Raw genomic sequence first — 15,544 nt, 5'->3', positions numbered from 1 at the left:
AACAATTTAATTTTTAAAATACTGCATTTCCAACACTATATTGCAGAAAACAGCAAAGTGCAAATTCTCCTGTAGAAAGGATGCTTCTGGCAACAGACCTGAGTAACCACACTCTGAGGGCTGGCCTTTCCCTGACCCTTTCTCTTTGTATCTCTCCTCTGGGATGAGTAAGCAGGGCAAAAGCTATGAATTAAGTTGATTGGGAAAGCCTAAATGAAAGGGCTAACTCAATCATTTCCAGTCTCAAACTCACTATTTTCTGTCATACCCAGCATCTCCTATCAAAGTATTCAGCGCAGATTTACTGAAAAAAATTACGGACCAAACACTCAGCAATAATATAGCTCAGTATGATTTGACCAATTCATGTTCCTAACTTAAAACATCAGTCAAGTAAGGAAAAAATACAACCATAGAATCCCAACTGCAGAACAACACTTTTTCTTGATCTTGCTACTAAAGCCATTGAAAACTAGGAGACCTTTCTTTCAAAAGCTATTACATTTCCTTCAGTGATGTGGGTAAAGGGGACAATTCCAAGTACATTAATAAGAACAATGGAAAAATTCAGTTCTTGGATTTTATGTGAAGCTGGCCACTAATCACCTTAACAGCTGAGAGCAAGTACAAAGTACAATATGACAATCCAACTATGGGTAGAAACAGCCATTCTTGGTCAGATGTGGGATAGCTAACCATAACTCTCCTGGTAAATGTTCTAAGATTGCCCACAATATTTGGTATCTATGTGTTCACAAACATCCTGGTGAAACACAAGTGACTACAGCACTCTACGACAAGGAAAACAAAGCTCCAGATGGGATGGCACTATTTCAACAACTCAGACCACACCAAACAGCTCACATGAATTCCTAAACTTAGCACTGACAAGATGGGCTTTCTCTTGAGGAAATAAAAAAGGCAGTAAGAATTGGGAAAAATGAAAATTATAATAGATGATTCAGTTAGATGACACTAGAGCACAGAAAAACTGAGGATATACCAGTGTAGAATCAATGAGGAAAAGTCACAGAATTGTTAAACGGGCAACCACCATTATCAAGTAGAAAAGCAAAGGGCAGAGTAGTATATTACTTTCATTCACAACTTGCTAGTCACTGAGTTAATAATTTGATATCAGAAAAAGGGAATGGGCTTATAGAAATATGACGGTCAGGTAAAAGGTAGACACAAGTGTGTACCTAATGATTTTAGCTGGTCTCAGTTCAAAATTACAGGCAAGAAAATAACACCAAGGGTTCATCTCAATCATGGATCAGCAAGCTTTATGTTTAAAAGGCCAAATAATAAATAGTTGAGGCTTTGTGGGCCATACAGTCCCTGTCAAAGCTACTCAACTCTGCCTACATCATGAAAGCAGCCACAGGTAGTGGAATGATTTGGCCTATGGGCTATTATTTACTGATCCCTGATCTAGAGTGCCAAGTTGGTAGTTCTCAAACTTTTTTGTGCTTCAGAATTCCCTTGGAGGGCTAATGAAATCAGAAATAGTGGAGTCCCATCCTCAGAGCTTCTGACTCTATCCAGGCAATGGGGCCTGAGAATATGTATTTCTAACAAGTCCCCAGATGCTGCTGGAGTCCAGAGGTGATCCACACTTTGAGAACCATTGATGTAGACCTTACTAGCTAAACAGGATGCTGAACATCCTAATAACTAAGCTCATATCTGACTGGTCACAAACATTTGCACTTTAGGGAATTCCAAACTTCAAAGCTCAATCAAAATTATACAATTTAAGGGGAAACACATTATTTGGAATTCTTATTCTTTACTTTGACTTCAGTGTAAATTTATTATTGCCCCCATCAGTAAAATACACACAATTCACCCTCAACTCTCTTTATTCAACATTTTTAGCAAACATGTTCTAAGTCCTTAGAGCTGAGAAGTATTAAGGTCGACAAATCAAAGAAAATAAAATCACTTTTAAAGGCAAAGGTAAATGATTCTTGCAAAATTAAAGAAAATCCAACAAAACCTATTTCTAATTAGAAATACTTCATTTCAATAAAGTTGAAATAACAATATATATAAGGCAGTTTAAGAATTCTGTCATTTCATGCTAAGAATTCCATGAACTTTATAATGCAGTCATTATTATCCTTCTTTTACAAGATGAACAAACTGAGGAAAATAAACCAAATGGTAATGCAATGTGACTTACTAAATTTTTCTTCCTTAAAATATTGATTTCTCCTAGTAAGTCTTAAATTACATTTTTGAAATCCAATTCACACATATTCTTTTAGGACTACATCTATGTGCCTACATGGGGGAAAATATTCTATTAAAATCTTCTAGTCCATATTCATATTTATGGGCCTAATTCTGAAGCCACCTAAGCAAGTCTAGCCAAGAAGCTCGAACTTCAATCAGATGTCAATTTAAAGCCTACCAAACCATTAGAGCAAGTGGGTCATAGATTATAGAAGTGTGATCCAGTGGTATAATAGAAACACTCAGCAATGGGAGAAATATTAATGTAGATAATCCAAAAAGTAGGGCAGCAGGCCTAGACTGCTCCCTCTCCAGATTTCCAGGCTCTTTCTGCAATGATGATAATGAAAGTGGTTTTGTTTGAACAGATATTTACACAGATAGCTTTCACATCCATAACACAAACATTTTTTAAAAACAGCAGAGTCTACAATGTATACGGTTGCTAGAGGTTTTTTTTTCCATTCTTCCTGGTATGTTTTTTAAAACATTATATATGGTGATGATAATGTGAGACAATTACATTCTCACTCTAACCTGTGATCTGAATAGTCCAGTAACAACATTTTTAAATATATATGAAATATAATTAAAGAAAGTCTTCAGTGAAAACAGTTTGCTATTTGTTTTACAAGTATCTAATTATTTTACAAATGACTGAATTAAAGAAAAATTATTTACTAAAAAAGATAATTTCAAATTCAATATATTATACTGGCAGGACAAAAATCCAGTTAAGAAAATATTTAGCCTAAGAAGAGGAACAGTAGAAATTCTTATCTAAATAAAATCTGACAATCCTACTTTTGAATTAATGGCTAAAAGGAAAGTCACCAAAAACTTCTAACCTAAATTATGTAATATAAATAATACTGTCCAAGGATTATCACAGGAAAAGATGCCTTCCTCTGAAGCCAACTTAGGTTTTTCCCTAGAAGTGTTCTAAATAGACTGCTCAATTCCAATATGATCATCCTTGCACCTCCAACAGTCTGACTTAGTAGATGAAATGCTGTTCTGTGGACTCAGGTTCTTTGCATTCAGTGCCCAATCATATCAGAGACTACAACTTTAAGATCTTTCCATTTCATTTTGGTCATTGTTAAGATGCAGAAATTACTGTCATAATAAATCCTTGGGAAGTTGCATAAAGGAACATTATAATATTCATAAATCCTATACATGGCTGTTTCTTAAATGTATATTCTAGAATTTTCCTTTTCTCAGTCCTAAAATTCCATATTATGAACAGTTAATTGTCCTGTCAAATGTCCAAATGCAAAGGTGAAAATTCCCTCTTTTAACATAATCTTTGGAGCTTTTCATAAAACTACAAAATTATAATCTAGAACAGACCTACAAATTTTGAAAATCTGTAAAATCCAAGAATACTGTCTTTCCTATGTACATAAGAAGCAACAACAGATTTTTAAGACAAAGTGCTCTTAAATATGTTTTAAACTTCCTTAAGATTTAATTTTCCTTACTTGCATTTCTCTTATTTTTAAAAAATGAAGAAAACAGTCTAAAAACATTAAATGAATTACCCAAGAAGAAGACTGACAAAATCATTCAAGCCACACCTCCTCTATAAAGATTTCTCCAATTTCCTTCACCTACTAGGTAGTCACAGTGTCTGCATTTCTCACTTAACACACTCATTGAACAACTTCTGACTGAGTATTCTATGTATCGGTTACTAAACTACACAGGGGATAGGTATGCAAACAAGTCAGTTGTGACCCTTGCCTTATCAGCACTCAAGGTCTGGTTAGATAAAGTTTAAATTTAACTACTTCTCATCTTCTCCTACAGACCGAGATCTCCTTGAGGTATGTCACATCAAGTGCTTGGTAAATAATGATAATGGTAATTAAAATAATAACAACAACCCTTGAACATTTTACAAAGATCATGCTATTCAATCTTCACAACAGCTATGTAAGGTATGTACTATCTCATTTTACAGATAAAGAAACTAAGGCCGAGAAAGGTTAATTTGCCCACGACCTCACAGCTAGGAATAAATAAACAAAAGAATAAATGTTAACACTACTAACAATTTTACACACATGGTAAACAGAATGTTCATTTCACCATTATTTGTGTAACACAGCCTGTGTTTAGCACTGAAAAAGTACACATTTGGAAATTGCTGAAACTTTCGTACACAACTGCCAAAAGCAAATTGACTACCTCAGACATTCTACAAATAAAAACTACTTATGTTGTACTTTACAATCACTTATCCATGCAAATGGCTTGTGAAGCAGCGATCATGTCTACAAATAAGAAAATGACCACACTGGGCCCAAAGGTTACCAGACCAGCTCTTAAGGGGGCTGCCTTACAAGTCACAAAGCAATGTTGATCCATATGTTCAGAGGAAAGTACATACCAATTATAAGAAGAAAGGCCAAAAATCTGTGATGTTTCCTAAAAACACAAACTAGAGTATATAAAATAGTAATAATATAATGATGATCTGCACACTAGCAGGGCTACAGACCTCTGTAATTGAATTAATAACACTACAATCATTTTGCTTAATAAATATTAAAATCTGCATATGGTTAAATGGTAAAACTCCCAAGCCAGGTTTAAATGTACCAAAATACTCTAAATTCAAGATTAAAAGCTTATTTAACATCTGCATGGTACTTTGGCTATCATTAAACTACAACGGAGAGAGAAGGGTGAAAGAGAGAGAATGAATCATCTTTCTAACCTGTAAATAATTTGAATACTTACCACAATGGTTACAAAGCAAAAAAAAAAAAAAAAAATGCTTTAAGAGGGGGGTGCACAACAGCCCAATAATAGAACACAAGAAGCTGAAGTGAAATAATGTGCACTTAGACATAAAAAATGGCCGACATGCAATAAAGAAATAATTTTCTATTGTGAATGAGCCAAAGGACAAATTCAGTTAGGGGGTGGTGGAAAGAGGGATGAGGAAGGAGAAGAAAACTAGTAGTCTTATCCAACCTAGACAAAAACTCTTGAGGCAAGAAAAAAATTAAGTTCCTTATAGTGGAAGGATTTAAGAAAATAACAATAGTTCGACAAATACCAAGAACTTAAAGTAAATTTAAAGTATCAAAAATATACATTGTCACTTCATGAAAGGCTCCCATTTAATTGGCAGTCATGCATAAGCAAGGGAATGAAAATGACCTAATTTTAGGAAAACTAAATGATTTTATCTAAAAGCCAGTCATCAGAATCTATAAAACATAATTACAGTAAAAAAGAAATCTACTTCTTTTTTGGCCCTAAATAAGTCGGTTTTGAGATAGATTCACAGAGATATAGTATAAAATTACCAACATCTACAGAAATTCAGCCAGAGCCTTGTTTTTCAGACACACCATGAACTGAATATTAAATGTTATATTCATTTTGATATGTACTTTAATTTGTCCCTGTGTTATAGCCACACCTTTTCCTGGTCTTCAGTATGTTGAATTTTACATTATTGATCTTCCTCATTTTGAAACTTCTATGCTGTCCAGCTATGCTGATTCTTCTGATTCTATGAGTTATACTCAAAATAGAAATCATAATCCCCTCAGATCAGTTGACCCCTAAGAACTCACTTACTCATTGTTCACTTCCACACAAACGAGTCCCAAATCTTCACTGACATTCCATACCTCGCACTCAAATTTCATTCTGACATATCTAGCAATGTCCAGTTAGAAATGGCTTATACTCAATCCAAAGCCAAAGTAACCATCCACATCATAGAATACTGGGCATCAAAGAGTTAGAGAAAGATATGATGATGGAAATGGAGATCAACAGATATACTACTTTTAACGGAAAGTAAATATTTCAATATAGTGCACAAACATGATCCCATGTATTTATTTATTTAGTGGTACTGGGGAATGAATCCAGGGGCACTCTACCACTGAGCTATAACCCAAGCCATCTTATTTTTTATTTTAAGACAATCTTGTTAAGTTGCTGAGGCTGGCATCAAACTTGCAGTTTTCCTGCCTCAGCCTCCCAAATCACTGGGGTTACAAGTGTGTGCCACACACTCCCATTTTATTTTTTAAACAAAGCACTTCCAAAAATATGTATAAGAAATTGAATAATAGTACTTCTGAAAAATAGGGATGCAGATGGTGGGAAAATGAAAAGAGACTCTCTATTTACCTTTGTACTACTTATATTTTAAAATTGATTATGTGTATCATTTTTATAAGCTGCTTTATAAAAATCAGTAATTAATAGATGTTAAAATGCTATTACATCTCAAAGTTGAAAAATACACATTAACTTCAAACTACTGTAGCTTTAGATATGAAATCATTTCAGTTTTGAAAGTCAAAGAGAGAATCTCCTTATACTGACTCAAGCTCTACAATCAATACACATCATAGTGGTCCCAGAACAGAAAGAAAGGACAGGGTCATATAGCATCTTGAACTTGGTGTCATAAATCCAGTGCCATATTTGATGGTTGCAGAATCTGCATTATCAGTGCAACTAAAAAATAACCCAAAAAATGTGAGAGCAGGACATCCTATCAGATTGATGGCTGAGGACAGGTACCTGCTCTGCAGAGGTAACTCAGTATCTTGATTACTTAGACATGCAGCGCTGGCGGATGGCTGAGATGCTCAGACTCAGCAAGTGTGATTGAGTACATGGTTTTCAGAGTCAGAGAGAATAATTTGAGTATTTCCAACACAGGATATAGGATTAACTACCCTGTGAAAATCACAACACAAAACCGAAACAAACATCTATCACTGAAACTCCACTATTTCTGTTTTGGCAAGCTAGGAGTAATTATTATATTCCATCTGTTGGGGCAGAGGAATCAGAAGGAAAAACTTGAAGAGTAAGAGGGGTTAGAAAAAGTTCCAAAAGCAATTATATTTTGGACAGATGGCCAAGATTCCCTATTTCTTCTGCTAAAGATATATAGATTTAGCAGTCAGTTTGGTAAAAAATGCTGTTATTTCATTAATGATAAAGACAAAAAGGAAAAGTAAATAGACGAAAGAATGAACAGTATATGGAATCTTTACAGAAGAGGTGAGAAATCTAAGTAGAAAGTGAAACAATCAAAATTTGTAATAAACTTTGGAAATGAAGATGAGTCTTATTTTAAAGACACCCAATGAAGTATTTTCACAACCTGAAACAGCAGCAGAATGTGGCATGAAATTAATAGACTTTAGAACTACTTGGAATTTCATGGGATTTGGGGCAAATTACCACCACTTCTCCCCTTGTTCAATGTAAAATGGATATAACTAAATGTGACAATACATGTAAGATGCCTAACATTAGAAGAATTAAAGGAAACTCCCTTTACAAAGTAGGCATTAAGTTATAAAACTTTTGTATCTTTAGACAACCTTATGTCAAAGTTCCTTTAAATACTGTTCCTAGCACATTTACAATGTGCATATGTTTTAAAATGTAATAATTCAAGCATGATCTCAAAAAATAAGGAATATCCACTTTTTAAATTTATTGAGCAGAGCCAGAACTAGAGATGGAAGAATGCTCAACTGAAAGGAAATATCCAGGAACACAATTTAAGGGACATTAGAAATACTGTTCATCAGGTGAAACTGTGCAGACACCAGAAAAAGAATGGAGGCGGGTAAACTGCATGTCAAATATACAAAGCTGGTCACAGCCATGGAAGTTAAGGGAAATATTTAGGGGGACAACTTGCAAAGGACACCTCCTAAAGTAGTCTGTGAGAACTGGACATGAAGAGATGCACAAGCAGAAAAGCAAATGAATAGCTCAGTTCCCTGCTGAAGGGCCCCAGAATCAAATTCCATCATTAGAAATCAACATTGCTTCTCCACTCCCAATGAGGCCTACCATCTGTAGGAATTCACATCCTGTGTTTAACAGGGTTTTTCCTCTGTGGAAGTGCAGCTGTACTTCCATGGCTTGGATTCTTTCTGGGCTCCCAGCAATTTAGCTGGTGATTGTGTTTCATTTACCTTGTTACATGGCTGTCACTGTGATCATGCAGTTCTTTCAGGGCATACTACTCCCTGAAATTTCTGGAAATTTCTTATTTCTTTCAGGCTTAAACTTGACCTTTTCTTAACATTAAAAACCAGTTTACCTACAATGTCTAGTTAAAATTTCCAGGAAGATTTCTCCAACATGATGTAACATTCCCTGGGTAGTGCTAGAAATCCAAATCACTGAGCCAATCAATACAGGTGAAAGTCATAGAAACCAGTACAATTTAGTAAAGCAGAATTTTTTTCTAAGCTGAATTATATACTTTACACATTGTTAATCCAGTATTTATGTGGAGGTTACGTTTAACTCAATCCTTTGCTAAACAGCCTTAGTGAAGTCACAAATATGGAATTTAAAGTACACAAGAAACTTAACTATTCTCTTTTAAAAGAGTGTGTATGCAAGCACAATCCATACTAAATTGATAAATTTCTTAATCTTAAATTAAGCCATTTTAGTGGGAAGCCATCATCAAGTGGTATTGAAGCTATCCTTGTTGTATACTGTTCCAAATATCAGACAATCACCACGTTAGCATTAGATGAGTGTCATAAATCAATGTGAACCTTAAAAGGCCCAAGAAATCAAAGGCTGAAACTAAATTCTTAAACAAGGCTCAGAAACATGAGTACACAGAAGATTAAAATTCATGTTTTGACCATTCACTTCAATGCCTTCCTAAAAACATTATGCTTTGTAAAAACTGTAATCCTCTGAAAAACCAGTCCCCAAATACTACATCACCTGAGTTTTAAACCAATGACTCTCAGTCATTGCTGCACATTAGAATCAGTTAGCTTAAAAAAAATACCAGTGACATGACCCACTCCCAGAGATTCTGATTTCACTGCTCTGACACAGGGCCCTGGCATTGATCTTTTTTAATAGCTCCCCTGGTGATTCTAATAGGTAGCCAGGTGAAGAATCATGATTTTAAACTAATATAGCCTTTGGGGACAATAACTATTCCAAGGTTGATAAACATGGTTTTGCCTTTTAATGAGATTTTATTAAAACTACTCAATTCATTCTACAGCTAATGAATGACTATTATGTTGCAGGCAGTGTGTTAAGTAATGGAGAAAGATGTGTGAGATCTGCTCCCTGCCCTCAAGAAGCTCTCTGTTTGCTAGGTAGAGAGAGAACCATAAATAAGTAACTGTAATTAAATATGATAAGTGCTCTTGAGGTGTAAGCAAATACAGCATGCCTCACAAACTTGCATGTCATCCTTGAGCAGGGGCCATGCTGCATCATTCCAATTTTAGTATATGTCCTACCAGAGCAGGAAAGTCAGAAGTTACAAATTACTAAATACCCTAAATGCCCGGGCAAATATTCAGCCTACATAAGGTGGAAATAATGTGCATGTTGCTATTCTCTTTCACAGAAACTGCTGCCCCAGAAAGTATGCATTTTTCTATGTTTTATTTTGGATGAATCATCTTAAAATTTCCTTCATGTAATATTACTAATTGTATACTTACTTACAAAACTATAAATTTTCAAAAGCTACAGTAAATGAGCATGCCATAAAAATTAGTCACTAACCTGGATCTGCATAATACCTTTCTTTTCCAGTAATTGCTACATGTGCAAAGAAAAGAAGTTTTGGGACTATGATAAGGTAATATTATTGGAGATTTGTTTCAATAACCTGAAAGATGTTACATGGAAAATGTTATGTAAACAACAGACATTCAAAAGTGTTTCTGCAAGACTTTCAAAAATAAGAAACACAGGGGAGAGACTTTTTATTTTTAAAAAAGAAATGGCATCCTCTCAATCTTTATAATGAATCAGATATATGATTCCCTCAAAGATAGCTTTAATAAAAATAAAGGCCACAGCCATTAAAAAGAAAATATATTGCAAATAATGATTTGTACTTTAAAACCTCCTTAACTCAGGTTGTCCTTCTTGACCCAAGGAAAACACACACTAGGGTTTAAAATGGAACTTTCCTTTACACCATCAAGTAAAGCCTAGTACACAGTGGCTGAGTGAGTAGGTGGATGAGTAGGTAGGGGAGTGAGTGGGTGGCCAATTAGTCTTGAAAAGTGAAATCTATTTTAAAGTGCCTTAGTGAAAATTTAAACCTATTAAGACTTTATGGGGAAAATCAATTTGTGACACTAATTTGATATAAAAAATCAAATTTCTATGGAACTTGGATAGAAATCAACAAAAAGGTTTTCAGTCCAAGTGAACATCTTCAAAGCATTTCTGTTTAAATCCATAATTGAACAAATTCTAAGTTAAAATGTATGCTGTCAAGGTCCCTGCTAGAAAAATCTCAAACGAATTTCAATTTCCAGATCAATATATACTGAGACAATTTACCGGAGAAACCTTCAACCTTTACACAGGGTGAGGACTGCTATCATTACATTCTTTAACACTAAGGCTATCTTGGATTCATTATTTCACAGAATGGCATTTTATAAATGGCACTGACCAAGTTCGATTTTGTAGTATTTGAAGGAGATTTCACTGTTCACAACAGTTAAGGTAGCCATAGAATACCTACTGCCTCAAAATTAGCTTGTTCTTGGGCCTTATTCTGCTATGAAACAACAGAGGAACTGAATTCTACGGGGGTATTGCCTGAAAATATTCTATCAATTTAAAGTCAGTGGAATACTGACTGTGCTGATGTGATGCTGACCACTTTGTAAGATTCAAAGAGATCACACTGTTGCCCCTCCAGACCTTAAGGAATCAGACTACTTACCAAAATTGATTCAATAAGGCTATTCTCCATCATCACAATAAAATTAACATTTTAATCTTACATTTTCCAATTATGACTTTGCTGGTTCATTTACATCAGCTATAACTGAGACGCAACAAACATCATTCACCCACACATATAGTCATGTGGGGACTTTAGGGAAACACCTAATTTTTCCTCACTGGGTGCTCCTAACAATGAAGAAACCAAGTAGAATTTGGACATATTTTTTCTCTAGAACTATGCCACTTACATGTGGCTACTGAGCACTTGAAACGTGGCTAGTCTGACTGAGGGACTGAATTTTGGAATTTATTTCATTTTAATTAAATTTAAATTTAGAAGGAAACAATTCAGTTACTGAAAAACTTTTAGGCATGTTTGGAACAACTTGGGTATGTGAATCTACTCTTACACATGCAAATTTTATGAAACCTAAATACAGATCAAGTTATTTCTGATGAAAATTTATCTTAGCGTCAGAATTTGAGATGTGCTGTTAATATAAAATACACACTGGATTTCAAAGACTTGGTATTGAAAGGATGTACAACATCTCATTAATAATTTTTATAATGATAAATATCGAAATAGTTTGGATCTACTGGGTTAAACAAAATATTTTATTAAAATTAATTGTACCTATTTATTTTTAATCATTTAATGTGTCAACTAGAAAATTTTTAATTACATATGTGGCTCTCATTATATATCTTTTGGACAGCGCAGCTCTGGAGCACTTTCCCAACGACTTTACCAGACACATTTGGATATCCTCCTTCTAACAGACGGCTGGTCATTGAACAATAGGGGAAGGAGTAACATGTCCTCGTAGCAACTGGGTCTGAGTAAAGTGTGTAGCAAGCTCTACCCACAATTTCACCATGTGAAGCAACACCGTAATACCTCAACATGGAAGAAAAAATGAGTTATCAGCACTCAAACAAATTGAAATTGAGTACTGCAGGCAACTTAAAAGAGAGAGAGCCAATTGCTCTAAGGTCTTGGTTTCATTTCCCAACTGCAGACCTTAAAATAGACAATAAAGCACCGCTTCAAAAAAAGGGATAAAAAATATTCCAATGGTAGCTATCTAGCGAGCTCTATTAAATAAGCAAAAATTGCTGTTAAATCTTATCTCAACTTCTAAAGCCACAGAATACACGCTGAGCTAGGAAATCAACTTCAGATCGCCAGCATTTTCCCTCACAAGCAAATTAGCAGGATTTGTGCACTTGGAATATTGTTTGACAAGAATGAAAAGGAAACTATTCAAAACAGATTTAAGGAATGGACAATTAGATGAGGAACTGCAGATTTAATTCTCAATCAGCACTGTGATTAATCTGATTCCCTGCTTTTCCCTAGCGTAATTATACAACACAGATGAAAGGATGAGCATTTGGACTGTCAGTTCTATATTCTAGACCAGCCCAGTGACTCAAAGCAGACGGCTCTACCACGCTAACCACCATCCCAACAACAGTGGAAGGGAGCCTCGAGCACTGATTGAACAGTTATTGCATAACGAGGCATTAAAAATTCGGGTGCCCCCAACTCTTTGCACGTTCGTCTACACCCGGTGAGGAATTTGCTGAAACTGGACGCACCCCATCTTAAATGACCCCCTCCAATCCGGGCATGGGGTGAACACAAAGGCATCTGTCTAATATCCTGCACAATAGACACACACCCCACAATTAAAAACCCTGGACGCTCTTTCTCTCTTTCTCCACACAAGCAAACGAAATGCAAGCTGCTCTTTTCCTAAACGGTCTAAGGTACACGCAAGGTAACAATAACCCCAACTGTTCCTAGGAAGCAACTATAAAATCGGTTCTGCCACGTCCCTGTGCAACCGTCAGATAAAATGCAGGCAGCCGGCCCCACGCCTTATGGGGTGGCCGACCTCGGCTCTTTGGCCTCAACCGATCCCTGAGAACCCCCCAGGCCCCCTCCTAGCAGAAGATCCAGGTACCCGTCTATAAATACTCCAGGGTGAGGAGGACGAGGGAGGCAGAGGGGAGGGAGGGAGGGCAGGGGGCAGGCCCGGAGCGGGTGCGGGAGGACCCGGGCATCACTGAAATGCATTTTTCCACACTCCCGCTCCCTCGCGTGGAGACTCACTTGCCGATCACCTCGCACAGCTCGTACACATCCTCGAACAGCACGTCGTCGTCGGCCATGGTCCGGAGAGGACAGCGGCCGCAGCGTGGAGGGCTCCGAAAACGGGGATGGGGGCGCCCAAGAGCTCAGTGCCCGGCCCCGGGCTCGCCTCCTCCCTTCAGGACCCGCGAGCCCTCGGTGCTGAGGACGCTTGAGTGGGGCCGCGAGGCCCGGAGACTGCAGCGCCTTCCTCTGCGGGCGACCGCCCCGGCGCGGGCGGCGGGGCCGGGGCGTGGGAGAGAGGGCGGCCCGGGCCCTGCGCCGCCCGCCCGCCCGCTGCTCCTCGCGCAGCTCGGGCCGCGCTGCCCGGCGTGCGGACCCTCGGGGACCGCGCGGCGCCGCGCTCTCAGCTCGTCAGCCCGCGCGGGCCGCGAGGCCGCGACCGCTCCCTCTGCCCGAGGCCGGCTCCGGAGCGGCGCGGGGCAGCTTGGGCTACAGGGGGGGCCGCGGCAGGACCATGGAGGGAGGATCGCCACGGAGGGAGGTGGCGGCGGCGGATCGGCGCTGGGGACCAGGAGGCGGCGGCAGAGACGCTCCCTCCTCCTTCTCCTCCTCCCGCCGCCGCCGCCGCCCGCCCGGGAGTGGGAGGGGGATTCGCTGGACGAGTGCTCTGTGCGGGCGGGAGCTGAAGCCGCCGTCTTCAGCTCCTCCCCTCAGCCTCAGCAGCCGACCGGCTCGCGAGCCCAGCGCACCCGCCTCGCGCATACGCGCCCTCCTCCCACTTAGGTCCGCGCGCTGCCAGCCCCACAGGCCCCGCCCATTCCAGCCCGTCGGGAGGCGGTGGCCCAGGGAAAGGGGGAATGGGGCCAAGCTGCGCATGCGTGCAGCGCCGGCCACGTCACGGTGATCGGGCGGGCGCCGGGAATCTAGAGGGCGCAGGGGGTTGGCAAGTGGGGCGCTCGGGCTGCAGCTGCTGAGGCAGGGCTGGTCTAGGTCGTCGCCTCCACGCCCAGTTGCGACCAACCCGTGAAAGAGGCCAGGGACACAGGGTCCACGGACGCACGTTCTTTGGCGAGATGCTCGCAACTGCGGACGCTGTCCCCCTTCTTTTGTAATTGCAGGAAGCCTTTCTCAGTTTTTGCTGGGAAAAAAGGCAGGGAAAGGATGCTAATGAATGGGAAAGCAAGAAAAGAGGTGGGGAGAGGTTGTCACTCATGACCGTGCTTGGCAGTGGATGCTTTCAGCGCCACACTCATTCCAATGAAGATGAGGGCTGGGGATGGAGGACCGTCCAAGACTTAAACACTAAACAAAAACTGTCTAGGAAAGTGAGCAACAACAAACAGTAACCTAGACAGACAGCTTCTCCCACGTTCTGCCCCTAACTCAAACATCTATGCAGCGTCTACCCCCACTAGAGACAACCTGGAGAGAAGTAAGGTAGTGACAACGAGACTTTAAGCCCTGTTGTATATTGTCCCCAAACACCCAATACTTACTCTGTTCTCTATACCCTCTGTGAATGTTAGATTTGTCAGGGCAAAAATGCAACTAGAGGGAGTAGGTGCATAGGGTCAGCCCGGGAGTAAGGTTGTGGGTGTTGCCGTTGTGCTAGGTTGCATTCAATATGAAGATTTCTGTTCAACTGAGCATGTGCAGAATGAGCCAACGCCAACAGACAGGTATATGCCTCAGTTGAAGACCAATAAAAAAGTCTTTGTTCCTCCGCACAGAAAAAGTGCCCAATTAGTTCATAAGTCAGCTTCCAGAAATCATCTGGTAAAATTCTCAGTGCGGTAATGTGTTTTTAAAGTAGTATTTACCAAAGGGAGTAGGCAGAGGGGAGACTCAGAGCCTATTTCTTCTTCAGAAATGTTCCCTGCAAAACCCTTGGTCACTCCCTCAAAAGGCTGAGAGATTTGGTAAGGATTTGGGTACTAAAACTTTTTTTAAAAAAATGCAAATCAGAGGTAAATATAATTGAACAAGGTTTTTCTCCTTTTCCCAAAAAGCCTGTGCATTCTCTAGAGAAGGTGGCTTCAAAACCTGAGAAACATCACCTCCTGTGAGGGTCCAACCATTTCAAATCATTCTCCCCAAGGTGGCATGTCCACCATACACCTAATGAAAAAGGCATCACTCCCTTCTGCCCTGAAGTGCCCAGTGACCCTCACAAGCCACCATGTCAGATTCATTTCCTTTCCCCAGCCCAAGCCTGAGCTATAAGGCTTGTCTTCGTTTTGAGGTTTGTCTTTCACCAGGACCTATGCTCAGAGGTAGAAAAGGAAAATTACAAAGTAAAGCAGAAAAAAAGTGGAGATGAAAAACAAAAAAGGCAACTACAAAGATAGGTATGCTCTCTGCTAATTGAGTTGCAGCTGGTTTAGATCTGGAAAGAGTCTTAGGGATAAGCTTGTCCAACTCCTTCATTTACAGATGTGGAGG

At 39.2% G+C, this 15,544-nt stretch overlaps 1 protein-coding gene across 7 annotated transcripts in view; it reads right to left on the bottom strand.

Moving 5' to 3' along the window:
- The window catches only part of CASK (calcium/calmodulin dependent serine protein kinase), a 358,268-nt gene extending 344,548 nt beyond the window's left edge, over window positions 1-13,720 (bottom strand). For all 7 annotated transcript variants that reach the window (XM_079122840.1, XM_079122842.1, XM_079122843.1 and 4 more), the window contains exon 1: window positions 13,121-13,720. In XM_079122840.1, coding sequence (XP_078978966.1) covers window positions 13,121-13,179 — 59 coding nt within the window. In that variant the 5' untranslated portion in view covers window positions 13,180-13,720. The remainder of the gene's footprint in view (window positions 1-13,120) is intronic.
- Window positions 13,721-15,544: the final 1,824 nt, after the last annotated feature.

The sequence above is a fragment of the Sciurus vulgaris genome (assembly GCF_902686455.1).
Source record: "Sciurus vulgaris genome assembly, chromosome: X".
NCBI classification, from domain to species: Eukaryota; Metazoa; Chordata; class Mammalia; order Rodentia; family Sciuridae; genus Sciurus; species Sciurus vulgaris.
Note: the sequence above shows the minus strand (reverse complement) of the source record. Positions and strands in the feature narration are given on the sequence as shown.